The sequence below is a fragment of the Lissotriton helveticus genome, chromosome 4_1 (genome assembly GCF_964261635.1).
Source record: "Lissotriton helveticus chromosome 4_1, aLisHel1.1, whole genome shotgun sequence".
Lineage (NCBI taxonomy): Eukaryota > Metazoa > Chordata > Amphibia > Caudata > Salamandridae > Lissotriton > Lissotriton helveticus.
The window spans coordinates 100,572,890-100,590,391 of record NC_136063.1 but is presented as its reverse complement, the minus strand read 5'-3'; the positions used below and the strand labels follow the sequence as shown (position 1 = coordinate 100,590,391).

Sequence of the window (17,502 nt, the reverse complement as noted above, 5' to 3'; positions counted from 1 at the left end):
GCACATCAGGCCAACTTCTCACATTGGTGAGCAGCGGTTTGGATTTGAGCTTGCTGTTGTTTTACCACACATGCCCTAAGAATATCTTGTGAAAGATCACATAAGTACTAAAGGTACATATAACTTAGCTTAGAATACTCTGAGTTCTACTGAACCAGCTGTTGTAGCTCCTAGGGCCTAGCACACCCTAAACTACAACTCTAGCAAGGGATCAGTAGGCAAACATATAGTGTAGGTAAGTGCACCACTTACACCTCACTAGAAAAGCATGTCTACCCAGGGAGAATCTACTGAGACTCCCCTGGTCAGTATTGACCCTCCACAGGTCACTTCAAGATATGCAGCTCTCAGTTTTCAGGAGATGAGACAAATCTGTGTCTCCAGAAAACTGAAGCAGGGGTCTAACCCCACCATTCCCTTTTTAATAGGCCTCTTAGAGACTTATGATGCGAGAAAGCTTTCTCAGCTAGATGGGAATATGCCAGCCTTAGAGGGAACCTCTGGGGATCCAGATCTCCCCAACATTGCTACTGCAGTTGAGGAGGAGGATCAAGAGAAACTCTCTGGGGATGAGGTAGACAAAGGTCTTGAGGTAGTCAGAAGGCTAACCAGGGCCAACTTAGACTTACTTGGGCTAGGATCTGGGGGACCCCCAGTACTAACCCGAAGTGGGCCTAACCTTGGAGTTAGGAGAGATAGATCTCTTTCTAGGGACTCCAATAGATCTCTGCACTCTAATGCCTCTTCTCAGGGGAGAAGGAATCCTCCACAGAGGAGATTTACTTCCCATCAGAGAAAGGAGCATGAAGCTAGGATGAGACAAGCTGAACTGAGGATTGAAAGGGAAGAACTTGCCCTGGCCAAAGAGAAGCTTGCCTTTGCTAGAGAGCAGCAGATGAGTGGGTTAGCACCCACTGGTGGCAGCAATCTCCCAAGAGATAGAGAGCAGGGTTTAGATACTAAACACCTGACTAAAATAGTGCCCCCCTTTAAGCAAGGGGATGACATCCAGAAATGGATGGCTGCTCTGGAGAGGGCCTGCACTGTGCAGTGCATTCCCCAGAGTCAGTGGGCAGCTATACTGTGGCTCTCCTTTGATGGCAAAGGTAGAGATAAGCTCCTCACTACTAGAGTTGAGGATGCTAACAATTACCAGGTCCTGAAAAATGCACTGGTTGATGGGTTTGGCTTAACCACTGAGCAGTACAGGTTGCTGTTCAGGGATACCCAGAAAACTCAGTCTCAGGACTGGTCTGACTTTGTTGATTGTGCCACTAAGGCTTTGGAAGGCTGGCTACTGGGTAGCAAGGTTACTGACTTCACAGGATTGTATAATCTTATTATGAGAGAGCAAGTCTTAAATAATTGTCAGAACCAGTTATTACACCAGCACCTGGTAGACTCTGATCTGACCTCTCCACAACAATTGGGTAAGAGGGCAGACAAATGGGTCAGAACCAGGATTAGGCCCAAGAACCAAGGTGGTGACCAGAAAAAGGAATCAACCAAGCCTCAAGAGAAGGGTGGGAATAAATCTCCAGATCAAACCACATCAGGGCCCCAAAAATCCTCTGAGGGGGGTGGGTCCCAGAATCCTTCCAACAACCAGAAGAAACCTTATTGTTATCCCTGTAAACAGGTGGGTCATTTAAAAACTGACAGCAGTTGCCCAAAGAATAACAATAAGGAAAACATACCCCCAAGTAACATTCCCAAACCTCCTGTTACTACTAGTAGTAATCCCCCAGGTGGTGGGAGTGCCCCCAAGAATTTGGGTGCATTTACTTTGGGAGTTCCTGGGGACTCTGGCCTAACCAGGTCCCCAAACTTAGATACTCTTGTCTGTGAGACTGGCATGGGGTTTGCCAACTTCACAACTTGTCCCAACACTTTGGGCAAGTACAGACAGGAGCCCCTCATCAATGGTATAAGAGTTGAGGCCTATAGAGATACAGGGGCTAGCATCACTATGGTGACTGAGAGTCTAGTCCCCTCAAGGCAACTTTTACCTGGTGCCACATACCAGGTGGTAAACATTGATGGAGTGAAGAAAACTCATCCCATGGCAGTAGTAAATCTCAGCTGGGGAAGTGTCACTGGCCCCAAGAGAGTGGCAGTGACATCCAACTTGCCTGTAGATTGCCTACTGGGGAATGATTTAGAGACCTCAGCCTGGGCTGAGGTAGAGCAAGAAACCCATTCTAGGATGGTAAACCCCCATGGTAAGGTTAGTGGGGCAGTGTTAGCCACAGCCCCGGTCCAAGATGTCCTCCCTGAACAGGTCAGGAGGGTTGTGCCAGTCACAACCCAATCTCAGACAACTTCCTTCCCAGAACAGGTTGTCAAGGCTGTCATGGTAACAGCCCACACCCAAACTGAGCCCCCTCCTGAAAAGGTTGGGAGAGTTGTGATGGCCACAGCTCAAACTCAGACAGATGATAGTGTTGTGAAGCCTGAAACTATGGATCACTCCACTCAGACAGAGAGTATTGAGGAGGAAGAGAAATCTCCCTCCCACCAGACTTTAGGAAAGGATCAGCCTCCTCGGGGAACTGATCTGACCCCTTGTGAAGAAACTGCCACAGAGGTAGTCAGGCCTAGCCTGGCAGAACCCCTGATGTCAGTGGACCCTTCCAAGGTGGGACCCAGTCTGGAGCAGGTAACCTGCCCCTCTCTACCCTGCCTCAGTCAGCCCAGGGCTGTAGAGGTCAGGGAGGCCAGTGGTGGACCCCAAGGGGCCCCCTGTCCAAAAGAATTTCCCAATCAGCAGATTAAGGGCACTGAAGCTAGTAGTCCTAGCCAAGTGAAAATAAAACCAACACCTGAGGGATCCCCCTTAAATTTAGTTAGGGACCTCCCACAGATGGACACTGTTGGGCACAGCCAAACCTGGGACCTGAGGGCCCCAAACCTGACCTGTCCCTCCAGTAAGCCAAACAGAGGGACCCAACCTCCAGCTGTAGGTAGCCAGAGGTTGACCCTGAGAGCCCAAAACAACTCAGTCTTGGAAAGAAAGGCCTCTATGGTGGAAAATGATTGGAGGAAGCTGAGCCCAAAATTAGTGGAGCCTCACTTCAGTACTCCATTTCAGCACCAGCCTTTTACTTTGCCAAAACACACCACAGGTAGAGATTCCCTATGGTGGAGACCCTCAGACACCCTTAGGGTGAGGGATTGCTTAGTGGACCATGAGATAGGGGGTAACCATGCCAGTGCTGGTACTTCCTTATATGGCCACTCAGGCAATATAGGCTTACCTGGCAAGGCTAGCCTTATCTCCTTTCGTTTGGGGGGGGGTTATGTAGGAAGGTAGATCCCTGACTATGGTTGCCCCCAACTTTTTGCCTGGTGTTTTGCTGGTTTTCTGACTTAGTTGACCTGGGGCCCTGCTATTCAGGACCCCAGGCCTACTGCTCTCTCTGTAAAATGGATTCCATGTACCTTAGGTACATATCTAAATTGGATACTGAGTCACCTTATCAGTCCCTGTACAGTGTACCTTAGGTACCCAGGGCATAGGTGTACCCAGGGCCTACCAGGGGCTGCAGCATGTATTATGCCACCCCTGGCTGGCCATCCAAATCTGACACAACTGGCTGCTTGACAGCTGGGGCAAGGTGGTGTAATCACCCTTTGCTTTAGATATAGTATACCTATATCTAACCCTAAAAATGGACACACAGATCTCCTATCAGTCACTCCTATGGCAGGCCTTAACAATCCTGAAGGCAGAGTGCTTGGAATCGTGTGAGATGGTGCTCTGGCATGAGCTGAGCCTGTCTGCGGCTTTCGGGATCCATCCCTTAGCCGTTTCCATGATATCGCATACCATATACTCTTAAGTGCATTATAATCCTCGCGGTTATATGCCAACTCTGGTATCGCTTTATCAAAACATGTCGAGTAAGGTGTCATACGAATTGGAATACTAACCCCTCGCCAATTCTGGCGACGGGGTTAGCATTCCACCCTTCTAGAGGGACACGACATGTATGTAACCCCTAACCCCGGTTAAAGTCAAACAGAGCCTCAGCTCCACAAAATGGATGCTGCCACCGAGACACAAGTCTGCCCTGCTGCTGCTGGGAGTCCTCCCAGAGCAGGAGATAAGTACAAAGGGTTTCCTGCCAGGGGCGGTGCCAGCACCGTCCCAGACAGGGTTTTGTGTATTGTAGGTAGGCAGGGCTTTAGAGGAAGGTGACTGCACGTGGCACCCCGGTGCTCACTGTGCATAGGCTGGCTGGAACCAGTTCCAGGGTCACTCCAGACCCTGTGCTGGGGAAAAGCCCGCCAAGGAAGTGGGTGTAACCACCCCCCTCCTAGTCCCACCCCTAGGGCAGGACTTAGTCGCGTGCCAGCCCCTTTTTACAGGATAAAGGTAGGAACTGGCCCCCTTCCAAATCAGATCATCTTTGAATCCTGAAACTACTTTCCACGAAAGGAACTCAAGACTTCTTCCTAAAGATTTCTCCCTTGTGACTAAGGAGTAGTCACCCTGCATCCGCAGGCACCATCTTAAGAACACTGCGGTCTGCTGCAAGTCTCTCCTCCGGATCAAGACTGCCCAGCTCGACGAGAACCGGCTTCCCTGGCACCTCTGACCTCTACCTGCATCATCAGTCACGCTGAGATTCGTGGGTGTGACGAGACCTCGAGGGACCGGCCATCTTCAAGACTGCACGACTTCTTTCCAGCAAGCCCGCCGAGTAATTTCCTGGTGAGTGCTTTGGGGTCCGAGAAGCCCCGACCCTGAGCAGCTCCAGCACCGAAGTGCAGCCTCCCAGCATCTCCACGATCTGCGTGGGGCCCTTCTGCTTTTTGCTGCTCACCGCGTTGTTTGGCTACTAGCCCGCTGGCTTGTGGCCTTCTGAACGACGCCCGACGACATTTCTGCTGCTGGTCTGGTTGCTCCAGGCTGGCCCTTGCTCCCTTCCAAAAGAGGAGCACCCCGGACCCTCCTGGTCCACTCAAGACGCCATTTTGAGTCCACCGCGTGGGCTTGAATTAGCCAAGGCTTGTTGCCCAATCCTGGGTAACTTCGACGCCGACAGCTTCATCCATCGTGGGACAGCTCGCCTCGCCATCCTGGTCGCCGACAACGCCTCCTGGTCCGTGAGATCTGCAGAGCCAGCGTCGCCCGCTCACCTAGTCGAGGTGACTTCGCCCGGTGCCATCCTGGTGCCCACTTAATCACTGGCTAGTGATTCAAGAACTTGGTCCCCTCTGCTTTCAGGTTTTCTTCTTCCTTGATCCAGGCTTGGATCCATCGAACTTTCCTTCACTGGTCGCCTGCCAGCAACTTCCCTCTTCCAGGCTCCTGGTCCGGCAACGAGATCCCCGACGTCTTTTCAGACCTATGCAGCTGCAGCCCCTGGGCTAGGTAACTTCGGCATAGCCTCACTATCCTAGGGTCAGGATCCACTGTCGTTTTCTTCCTACCAGGTCGGGTTCGCCCGTGAACACTAACTTTGCCTTTACTAGCTCCCATAGACTTTGTCCCGCATCCCGCGTGAGAGTGCACACTCTGCACCCGAGTCCCCTAGGTCTCCTAGAAGTAATCTAACGATTCCCTAGTCAAGTCCTAGCGATTCCAAAGCCTATTAGTACTGTACTTACCTGCTAGTAATTTCGCATTCCACTTTTAAAGTATATGGTTTTTCGTGCCCCTCGGGCATTTGTGTATAACGTGCTAACTTAAGTATTTTCGTAAGAGTTTTGTTGTGTGCCTAGCACCCTGTCCTCATAAAGAGTACAGGGTTGTTGTCATTCTAATAAATACACTGTTTATTTTCATAACACTTGTGTGGTGTCCTTTCACTGGGTGTTCAAGGGGTAATGTGATGGTAAAACAGCTGGCTTAACACGCCCTCTAGAGTCTTAGCCTTAGACTGCTCGTATCCATGCTACTAGGATAGCTGGTCTATAAGGTTGACTTACAACCAATCATCAATAAGGGTTGTTTGGACTGATATATAGTGATCACTAGAATAGTGAACACTGCACATCAGGCCAACTTCTCACAGTTGGCCACGAGCACTTTTAGTTTACTGTGCTCCCCTTCGGCCTTACCAGCGCCCCACGGGTGTTCACAAAGGTGATGGCGGTGGTCGCAGCTCATCTGCGCAGGTTAGGGGTTTGTCTTCCCCTAGCTCGACGACTGGTTGTTGAAGGCGGGCTCGCCCCAAACAGTCGTCAGCCACCTCCAGACGACGGCAAACCTTCTGCACCTGCTGGGGTTTTCCATCAATGTGCCGAAGTCACACCTGTGCCCCTCTCAGAAGCTCCTTTTCATCGGAGCGGTTCTCGACTCGGCGCAGTTTCCGGTTTATCCTCCCGAACAGCGGGACATTCAGGCTCTGATTCCACTCTTTCAGCCTTTGTCCCGAGTCTCGGTCAGGTTGACGCTGCGGCTTCTGGGGCTGATGGCCTCCTGCATCCTTCTGGTGCATCACGCCCGGTGGTGGATGCGGGCTCTGCAGTGGGACCTGAAGTTTCAGTGGGCCCAGCATCAGGGCAACCTATCCGACCTTGTCCTGATCTCGGAGGGCATTGCGAGACAGCTGCAGTGGTGGCTCACTGACCGCGATTGGGTCAGCGGCAGATCCCTCTCCCTTCCCCAACCGGAGCACGTAGTTGTGACTGACGCGTCCCTCCAGGTCTGGGGAGGCCACATGGGAGAGGCGGAGATCAGAGGCCTCTGGTCTCCGGCGGAGTCCCGGCTCCATATCAACCTTCTGGAGATGCGGGCGATTCGTCTAGCACTGAAGGCATTCCTCCCCTCTTTTCGGGGGAGTGTAGTGCAGGTGTTCACGGACAACACCACTGCCATGTGGTACTGCAACAAACAGGGCAGGGTGGGGTCGTGGACCCTTTGCCAGGAGGCTCTGCACCTTTGGCAGTGGCTGGAACATCAGGGCGTGACCCTGGTGGTTCAACACCTGGCAGGTTCTCTGAACGCCATGGCGGACAAACTCAGCCGTCGGTGCATGATGGATCACGAATGGAGTCTAAACTCGGACGTGGCGCAAGGCCTCTTACAGCAGTGGGGAGAGCCTTGGTTAGATCTATTCGCCACCGAAGAGAACGCGCAATGTCATCAGTTCTGCGCGTTGGAATTTCGAAGGCGGCACTCGCTCGGAGACGCTTTTCGTCGCGAGTGGAGTTGCATTCTATTGTACGCCTTTCCGCCTATACCACTTCTGCCCAGAGTGCTGAAGAAGATCAAGCGAGACCGGGCCCAAGTTATCCTTGTGGCTCCGGACTGGGCACGAAGGTACTGGTATCCAGAGCTACTCAGTATGTCAGTCGATCCCCCGGTTGGTCTGCCTCTTCGGGAGGACCTTCTGTCGCAGCAGCAGGGGACGGTCCTCCACCCGAACCTGTCCAGTCTCCACCTCCATGCGTGGAGATTGAGCGGCGACAGTTGAGGCCATTTGACTTGCCTCCTGAAGTCTGTAATGTCATTCTGGCAGCCAGGCGTCCCGCCACAAAGTCGGTATACGCCTGCAGGTGGAACAATTTTGTGGCATGGTGCACAGCAAAGGCTGTGGACCCTCTTGCTGAGGTTCTTCTCTTCCTTCTTTCTCTTGCCCAGCAGGGCTCTGCTCTGGGCACTATCAAGGGCTACCTTTCTGCCCTTTCAGCCTTCCTAAGGCTGCCTGATCAACCTTCTTTGTTCAAGTCCCCTATTGTAACTCGTTTTCTAAAGGGCATCACTCACACATTCCCTACTGTTTCGTTTGTGATGCCTCAGTGGGACTTGAACCTGGTTCTTACGTTTCTGATGTGCGCTCCCTTTGAGCCACTTCACAACTGTCCTCTCCGTCTTCTTACTTTGAAGACTGCTTTCCTGGTTGTCATCACCTCTGCCAGGAGAGTGAGTGAGCTCCAGGCTCTTTCATGTACACCCCCTTTCCTTTCTGTCCATCCGGACAAGGTTGTGTTGCGTACTAAGCCGTCTTTCTTGCCCAAGGTTGACACGGCCTTCCATATCGGGCAGCCTATCACCTTGCCCACCTTCTTTCCGCCACCGCATCCCTCTAAAGAGGAAGAGCGTCTCCACCGTCTGGACCCAAAACGTGCGCTTTCATTCTACTTGGATTGCACACGCCAGTTCCGGGTGGATGACCAACTCTTTGTTGGTTACGTGGGCGCTAAGAAGGGAAAAGCGGTGCACAAGCGTACCATCTCTCGGTGGATCATCTTGTGTATCCAGGCATGTTACTCCTTGGCTAAAAAGGAGCCCCCTGTTGGATTGCGGGCTCATTCCACCCGGGCCACGGCGACTACAACTGCCCTGGGCCGGGGAGTGCCCTTGCAGGACATTTGCCAGGCAGCTACGTGGGCCTCGCTGCACACGTTTGCAAGACACTATTGCCTGGACAGTCAAGTCCGGAGGGGATGGCTTCTTTGGCCGTTCTGTCCTCCAGGACTTTCTGGTGTGATTATTGGTTCGCAGACCCACCACCGGGGTTGGTATTTGCTGGGGTATCTATTCTAAGGTAAGGAATCTATCACTAACGTGTCTCTTTCAAATGCACAAGTTACTACTTGTGTAACGATATATCTGTAAGAGACATTAGTTAGTGATAGATTCCTTACCGACCCACCCATCCTCCCCGTTCTGTGAACCGATATCTAGGGTTAAGGTCATCCTTTTTCAGGGCCCTAGTTTCAATGGCACCAGTGTTGGTTTTTAACATGGCTCAGCGCTTCTGGCGCGGAAAAGCTGTGTCTAAGAACTGACGTCAGCACGCGGAGGCGGCGTCTAAGTACTCCGACGATGTCATCATGGCGCCCACGACGCCGACAACGGACGCGGAGCCGCAGACAAAGCCTACTGACGCGCAAGGGTACTGCTACGCAAAAAAATTCCGGATCCAGTCTGACGCCTGGGGATATTCTAAGGTAAGGAATCTATCACTAACTAATGTCTCTTACAGATATATCGTTACACAAGTAGTAACTTGTGCATCACTACTGGGATTGTGTGGCCCCCTAGGGGAGGTGGAGATCAGAGTACTCTGGTCTCTGGCAGAGAAGATGCCCCACATAAACCTTTTGGAGCTGCAAGGCATTCCACCCTTCCATGTAGGGAAGGCTGGTTCAGCTGTTCACAGGCAACACTTCCGCATGTGTGGTAATGTAAGATTCAGGGTGGGGTCATGTTGCAGGCCCTGGTCCAGGGGACTCTGCACCTGTGGACTTGGCTGGAACACCGTAAGAATCTTCCTGGACGTGCATCACCTGGCGGGATCTCTGAATGCCAGGGCAGACAAACGGTGAAACAACCTTTACCACACTGTCAATACCACGCATTATCATGCAGCCATTACCACACATTACCTTTACCACACAAGTCATTATCGTGCATGTGCCTTTACCACTTATGTAATGTAAGTATATATCAGGCGAAACTCCCTTAAAATAAATAAATAAATACATTATATATGTGTGTGTTAGAAATTAGAGTAAGGAAGAGTGTTATGGGGTGGGTAAGGGTATAGGCTGGTAAGGGTGTTTTTAGGGCTGGATAAGGATATTGGGAGGTCAGGGTGTTTTTAGTGGTTAAGGTGGGTAGAGGTATTGGGTGGTAAGGGTTTTTTTAGGTTTTAGGGTGGGTAGGGGTATTGGGTGGGAAGGGTGTGTTCAGCGCTTAGGGGTGTTTGAGTTTAGGGGTTGATAAGGTAATATATATATACACATAGTTTTCTCTTACCTGATATATACTTGTCTTTTTATTATTAAGGTATGTGTGGTAAAGGTATTCCATGGTAATGGTATACTTGCTTCTGTAATACATCTGACAAAAGTGTGACCCTGCAACACATGTTCCCTCCTGCCCTTTTTGTCCTGCCCCATTGGGACCTCAGTTTTGTCCTGATGGTTATGTATTCCCCATTCGAACACCTGCATAGATGTCCTCCGTGGCTTCTGACCCTTAAGACATTATTCTTGGTGACCTTTACATTGGCCAGGAGGGTTAGTAAACTTTAAGCTCTTTCAGTTACACCTACATACACAAGCTTCTATACAGACATGCTAGTTCTTCTTAGGTGTGCCTCCTTTCTACTGAAAGTGGTGCCGCCTTTCCACATCTGCCAAATCATCACGCTACTGCACATTTTTTGCCCCGCCTCTTCTTTCTAAGGAAGAGGAGAGACGCCATCATTTGAATCCAAAAAGTGCCCTCTCTTTTTACGTCAATCACATCAAAGGGCACCTACTAGTTGATGAGATGTTTATTGGTTCGCTGGAGTAAATAAAGGCAAGGTGGTGCAAAAACAGACCATCTCTCAATGGATTGAACTCTCTATCAAAGTCTGTTATAAAGTAGCTATAAAGCAACCTTCTGAGGGATTGTGGGTCTATTTCACCATGGTCAAAGCTGCTTCTAATGTGTGAGCACATGGGCTACCTGTCCTGAACATCTGCCATGCTGCCACATGGCATCACTCCATACGTTCACAAAGCACTGCTACTTGGACAGTCTCGTCCATCGAAACAGGCATTTTGCCCATTCGATCCTCAAGGTCTTTCTGGTTTGAGTATGCGTGCTTACCCACCTACGGGGAGGTATTGTTTAGGTATCCATTCTAAGGTAAGGAATCTGCAGCTCAAAGTTTCTCTTGGAAGAACAAGTTAGTTACTTTTGGTAACCCTTTTTCTGGTAGAGACTAACAGCAGATTCTTCACCGACCCACCCATCCTCCCTGTTCTGCGAAATGGTCTCTTCACCCCAAGCCCATGTTAGATTCTGCCCACAGCTCACACATTGGTCAGTCGTGGCTATGCGTATCAGCCACTGAAATAGTCAAAAGAAATTGGCGTTGGCACGAGGATATGGCACCTATTTAGGCACCGCATGTGAGAAGTTGGCCTGATATATGATGTACACTAGTTCTAGTGATCACCTTGTATCAGTCCAAACAACCCTTATGGTGATTGGTTGTAAGTCAACCTTATAGACTAGCTATCCTAATGGTAGCATGGACAAAGCAGTCTTAGGCTAAACTCTTTTGGCATGTGAAGCCAGCTGTTTTACCACAATATAACCCCTTGAATACCAGATGAAAGGACACCACACAGGTTGTTATGAAAATAAACAATATATTTATTAATAACAAACACCTCTGAACTCTTTATGAGGTCAGAGGGCTAAGCACATGACAATCTCTTAGGAAAAATACGATAAGTTGCACAAAATTACAATGGTGCCCTAGGGGCACGGTAAACCATATACTAAGTAAATGGAATGTGAAAGTCGATAGAAAAAATGGAGCTGTCCAGGGCTGTAGGACCGCTGGGACTACGCTATCCTAACCTTAGGTAAGTAAACGGAGGCCCACAGGACGTGGGTGCAGAGTGTGAACTCACACGCGGGATGCGTAACAACGTCTATTGACAGTACAGTTCAAGAAAAAGGTGAGTACGGACAATCCTGACTAGTTAGGACTAAAACGACTGTGAATCTGGACACTAGGAGAGTCAAGCTACCCTTGAGCACCGAAATGCTCTCGTTACCTCACCCACGGGCTGCGGGTGCATAGGTGCGAAGTCGTGTCAGGTTTCTGCGTTGAAGTCAATGGAGCCTGAAAGAAAAGATGCTGCAGGCGACCATGAGGAAGATGTCCGGTGTGATCCAAGGGTGGATCAGGAAAGCTGAAGACCTGAAAGCAGAGGGGACAATGTTCAAAGTCACTAGCCAGTGACTGGAGTGGAACCAGGAAGAAACCAGATGTCGCGATCATGTGAAGAGTGGACGCTTGACTCTGCAGCCACGTGGACCAGGAGGTGTCTTCGACGACCAGGATGGAGGCACGAGCTGTCCCACGCAGGCTCTCGCTGTCGGCGGTGTCTGTTCCTGAATCGGCGTCAACAGGCCTTGGCAAAGGCAACCCACGCGGTGAGTGGAAAAAGCGTCTGGTGCGGACTAGGGCTGTCCGGGGTGCTCCTCTTTTGGAAGGGAGCAAGGGCCAGTCTGGAGCAACAAGACCAGCAGTGAAGATTTCAAGGTTTGTCGTCTAGGAGGTCACTAGCCAGCCGGCAAGTGACCAGACAACGCGTCGAGCAGCAAACAAGCAGAAGGGCCCCAAGCAGATCTCGTGGATGCTGGAGGGCTGATCTTCGGTGCAGGGGCTGCTCGGGGCTGGGGCTTCTCAATCCCCAAAGCACTTGGTCGAGTTTACCTCGGGAGTCGTGCTGAAAGCGAAGTGCAGGTTCTTTCAAGATGGCCGGTCCCACGTGTCTCGTCGCACCCACGGATCTCAGCTGTGCTGCAGATGTAGGTTGAGGTCGGAGAGGTCTGGGAATCCGGGTCTCGTCGGGCTCTGAAGTCTGGATCCTCAAGGGAAGACGACAAAGTGAAGACGCTTGATGGTGCCTACAGTTGCAGGATGGACACTCCTTGCCCACAAGGGAGATTCTTCAGTCTTCTGTGGAGCAGAACGTCGAAGTCCAGAGTTTCTTCTTGTAAAGTTGTTCAGGATAATCTAATTTGGAATAGGACCAGCTCCTACCTTTATTCTCCTAAAGGGGGCTGCACTACTGACTAGGTCCCTCCCCTGGGTGGGACCAGGAAGGGGGGTGGTTACACCCCCTATCCTTTGTCCGGTTTTGCGCCAGAGCTGGGGCAGGGATGCCCCAGCAACTGGTTTGAACCGGTGTATGCACAGGGCACCTTGTGTGCCCCAGGCATGTCTCATTCCTTTCAGGCCTGTCCTACCCAATACACAAAATCCTGTCTGGGGTGGTGCTAGCACCTCCCAAGGCAGGAAACCCTTTGTCCAAGCCTCCCTCGCTGGAAGGACTCCCAGCAGCAGGAGGTCAGACTTGTGTCTGTGGTGGCAGCATCCATTTTGTGATGCCAAGGCTCGAGTTAACTTTAACCGGGGTTCACAGTTACATACATGTCGTGTCCCTCTAGAAGGGTGGAATGCTACCCCCGTCGCCAGAATTGGCGAGGGGGTAGTATTCCAATTCGTATGACACCTTACTCGACATGTTTTGATAATGCTATACCAAAGTTAGCATTTAACCGCGAGGATGATAATGCACTTAAGAGTATATGGTATAGCGTTATCATGGAACAGCTATTAGGACTTGGTTCCGCAAGCTGCAGACGGGCTCAGCTCATGCCAGAGCACCATCTCACATAATTCCAAGCACTCTGCCTTCAGGATTGATAAGGCCTGCCATAGGAGTGACTGATAGGAGTATATGTGTCCATTTTAGGGTGAGATATAGGTATACTATATCTACAGCAAAGGGTGATTACACCACCTTGCCCCAGCTGTCGTGCAGCCAGTTGTGTCTATTTTGGATGGCCAGCCAGGGGTGGCATTTATTTATTAATTGAATTTATTAAGCGCGACAGCTACCCCTTAGGGTTTCCGGGCGCTAAGAGACAGATCAATAACATAAGGCAGAAGATTTAGAGATTGAAGAGCCAGGTCTTCACCGCTCTGCGAAATCGCATGTGACAGTGTTTCATCCGTAGGGCCAGCGGAAGGGAATTCCATAGTCTGGGTCCTAAGTTCGCAAAGGAACTACCGCCCATTCTGGTAAGTTTGAACTTAGGTACATTAAAAAGATGAAGGGATGAAGAACGGAGAACACTAGTAGGAAGGTAGGGGCTGACAAGGGACTGAAGGTAGAGGGGTGCTGATCCGATTTTGATCTTGTGCATAAAGCATAGAGCTTTAAATTTGATCAGGTTTTCAACCAGAAGCCAATGCAGCTCTCTCAGGCGTTCTGTAATGTGGTCCTGTTTATGACCGCCACAAAGAAGCCGAGCTGCAGCATTTTGTACCAGCTGAAGACGCCGTGTGACGGCCTTTGAGGACCCCAGATAGAGCACGTTGCCGTAATCCAATCTGGAGGTCACCAAGGCATTCACAACAGATCTCTGGGTGTTTTTGGGGAGCATCCAGCAGATTTTGCTCAGCCAACGTAGAATGGTAAAACAGGTAGCTGTGACTCTGTTGACCTGATCTTTCATGGATAGTCCCCTGTCAAGAATTACACCCAGATTACGTACTTGTTCAGATGGAATTGGGATGGGACCCATGGTAGTTGGCCAGTGACTCAGGTTCCAGAGATCAGGTTTGTTGCCAAGAATCAGAACCTCCTTCTCTCCGCTGTTTAATTTGAGTAAGTTGTCGTTCATCCATTCGGATATTTTGCAGAGTCCTGTTTGCAGAGGGGAGAGAGCCGTGGGATCAGTTTGAGACAGTGAAAAAACAATTTGTGAGTCGTCGGCATAAGAAAAAAGATTTCATCCAGAACATTGTGCAACATAAACTAAAGGTGTGACATATAAATTAAAAAGAAGAGGACTAAGAATAGACCCTTGGGGTACCCCATGAGTGGATGGATGACACTTAGAGGACGATGACTTGGAGAAAATCTGAAAAGTGCGGTTAGACAGGAAGGATGCGAGCCAGTCCAATGCTTTGTTTCCAATGCCAATGGCAGCGAGGGATTTAAGAAGGATACTGTGTAACACAGTATCAAAAGCTGCGCTGAGATCGAGTAAGATCAGCGCAACTGTTTCTCCTCGATCCAAGAGCAGACGCAGATTATCCGTAACGCCCAGCAGGGTCGACTCCGTGGAGAAACCGGGGCGAAATCCCGATTGGGAAGGATGTAGCAGGTTGTTGTCTGTTACAAATTTTGAAAGATGAGCATGGATGTGGCGTTCCAGGGCTTTCGAAAAAGCCGGTAGTAACGAAATGGGACGGTAAATGGCGGATATTTTAGGATCAGCTGTTGGCTTTTTTAAGAGCGGGGTGACCATGGCATGTTTCCGACAGCTAGGAACGGTAGCAGTATCAAGTGAGTTGTTTAACATTTTGCAGATGGTGGCTAAATGCAAAGAGTTCAGGGAGCGTAGAATCGGGGCGGGCAAAGGGTCTAGCAGGGATCCTGACTTGATTTTGTTCAAAATTTCTAAGAGAGTTATCGGGCAGAGGTCAGGCCAAGCCAGCAATAGAGGCGGAGGTGACCCAGGAGTGTTTATAGCCACGTTATTAGTCTGAGGGAAGGTGGAGGAAACATGGGTTTTGCTTTGAGCGAGGATGTCCTGATGTATATTTGTCATTTTGGAAATAAAGTACTGGGCAAGCTCATCACATTTCGTATTGGAAAGCTGAGGAGGCATTGCCGTGGTTTGTGAACCCGCGAGCTCCTTCACCACGTTGAATAGGGTTTTTGATTTGTTTATTGCTTGGTTTATGGATTTGTTGACGTGGATGGCTCTGGTTGTAGCACACGCCTTATGATAACATTTCAATTCAGTTTTATATGCGGTGCCCGATGAAAGTTAGTAGTCTTTCCTCCATAAACGTTCTAATTTCTTGCATTTTGATTTATGTAAGCGGAGCGTCTCATTGTACCAGGGCGCGGGGGCTTTATGGATAATACCTTTCCTGTGGGTGATGGGAAGACAGGTATTTAGGGCTTCTAAGAGCCAGTCGTTAGCAGCACTGGCCATCCCATCCATATCATTGGACGCAAATATGTTTTCTGGCTTAAGATCAGATAAAATGTTGTTAAAAGCAATGGGGTCGAATTTTTTCAAATCCCCTTTCTGCGGGTTGGTGTCAGGTTTGTAAGTGGGTGTGTTCACATAGTTTGTGACAGTGAATATAATTAAGAAATGATCGGACCAGATGATAGGCACCGCTGCGGAACACTTTACGTGGATACTGTTGGAGAAAATTGGGTCTAAAAGGTGACCACCTTTATGGGTGGAGCCCTTGTTAGATAAGCTGAGGTTCATGGAAGCCAGGTCTGCAATAAGGTTGCAGGCCAGATTGTCATTTTGATCGTCCAAATGAACATTCAGGTCGCCAATGACAAAAAAGTTGTTAGAAGTAGATAAGGTCGAGGCTATGAGTTCGGAGAGCTGTGACTGCCAGGCGTTGCCAAAACCTGGGGGGCGATATACTAGTAGACCTGAAAGAGGGACTTTGGGTTGGAGAGCCAACTTAAAAAACGCAGCCTCACAGCCGTTTAATGGAACAGGATCCAGATGGCATTGGCATAATTACATGCTTCAGCCCCTGGTAGGCCCTGGGTACACCTATGCCCTGGGCACCTAAGGTACACTGTACAGGGACTGATAAGGTGGCCCAGTACCAATTGGTAAATGCACCTAAAGTACATGGTTGTCAATTTAGAGAGAGAACAGCTAGGCTGTGGGTCTGATTAGCAGGCCCACAGCCAGGGAAAGCAAAAATCTGGGGTGACCATAGGATTGCAGACCCCACTCTCCTACACCGCACAAGTCACTTTCAAATTGGAGACGCCTGATGCCACCCACCGGCATACACAGATACTGTTGAAGAGTTTACATATCCAGTCCATCCCCTGGGAATATTATAAGATTAGGAATCTGCAGTTAGATAGTCTTTCTCAGAAAAATCATTACAGATTTAAACCTGAACAAACATGCCCATTCTGTGTCTAGTTTTTGCAAGACTTCCAGGTTTGATTTTTCTCTTTCAGGTGCCCGAGATCATTGCACGAATTCACGAAGAGCTGCAGAAGTCCACTGAAGAGCATGTAAAAAAGGCAGCTGTGCAGTTAGTGTTAATCCTTGCTTCACAGCACAGGACAGCAGTTGTGGGTAGCCTCCTTACCAGCTCATTGCCTTATGACAGGTTTGTAGAACATCGTGCAGAATTAAAGTCTATCTTAACTATAAAAGCTTCTGGTCTATTTTAATTGTGGTATCTGTCAGCAGTTTCTATTCATTTGCTCTTGTAGTGTCCTATTAGCCTATAATTTATTTCCCAGTCTAGAAACCATATGGGCTGTGAGAGGAATGTGGTGTATTATATGGTGTAGTTGAGACCTCACTGTGTAATACACTTACCATCCCCTTGAGTACCAGTTAGGTTTTATTTGTTAAACCTTAGCTTAACCCTGGGTAGCTGTGCTTCTGAGCAGGCAGGCTTACACAAAGAGACATCTGGACTCAGATTTTGAATTCTCCCCAGGACTCAGACTAGATCCAGACATTTTTCAGCAGTAACTCTACATGCCAGGAGATGGCATCGTATGATTCCCTGATGACATCTCCTCCAGTTTGGACGTCAGTGTAGTCCTATATATCCCCTCTGGCGCGGACGTCAGTTCCTTCTTTTCCACACTGTAACATGGATACAGAGAAGCAGTTCCTCAGGCTGTCTTCTGGCCTCTTTCGAGAGGTTTTGTTGATTGGACCTGTGCTGTTCGAGGCATGTGTGCAGTAGATACACATGCTTTGCATACTCCTGCCATATATTGGTGGGTCCGTATGTTTGCAAGTTCAAAGACGTCTTTGCAGTCACGAGGTAAGGTGACTCCTTTCGGTGATAGTGGGAAATGGCATCGACTCCATTGTTAGAATGTTTTTTTCCGGCGCCAGGTTCGGTCGTGTATTGCTGCGATACGAAACTGTCAATCTGGATCCCTTCGGTTTGCAATTCACTCTACCCTCTCCGGTATTGTTTTCCA

General features: G+C 49.6%; 1 protein-coding gene across 5 annotated transcripts in view; it reads left to right on the top strand.

The window, feature by feature from the left end:
* The window catches only part of MROH1 (maestro heat like repeat family member 1), a 2,054,050-nt gene that overhangs the window by 1,517,744 nt on the left and 518,804 nt on the right, over window positions 1-17,502 (top strand). For all 5 annotated transcript variants that reach the window (XM_078686516.1, XM_078686513.1, XM_078686514.1 and 2 more), the window contains one exon: window positions 16,510-16,664. In XM_078686516.1, coding sequence (XP_078542642.1) covers window positions 16,510-16,664 — 155 coding nt within the window. The remainder of the gene's footprint in view (window positions 1-16,509; window positions 16,665-17,502) is intronic.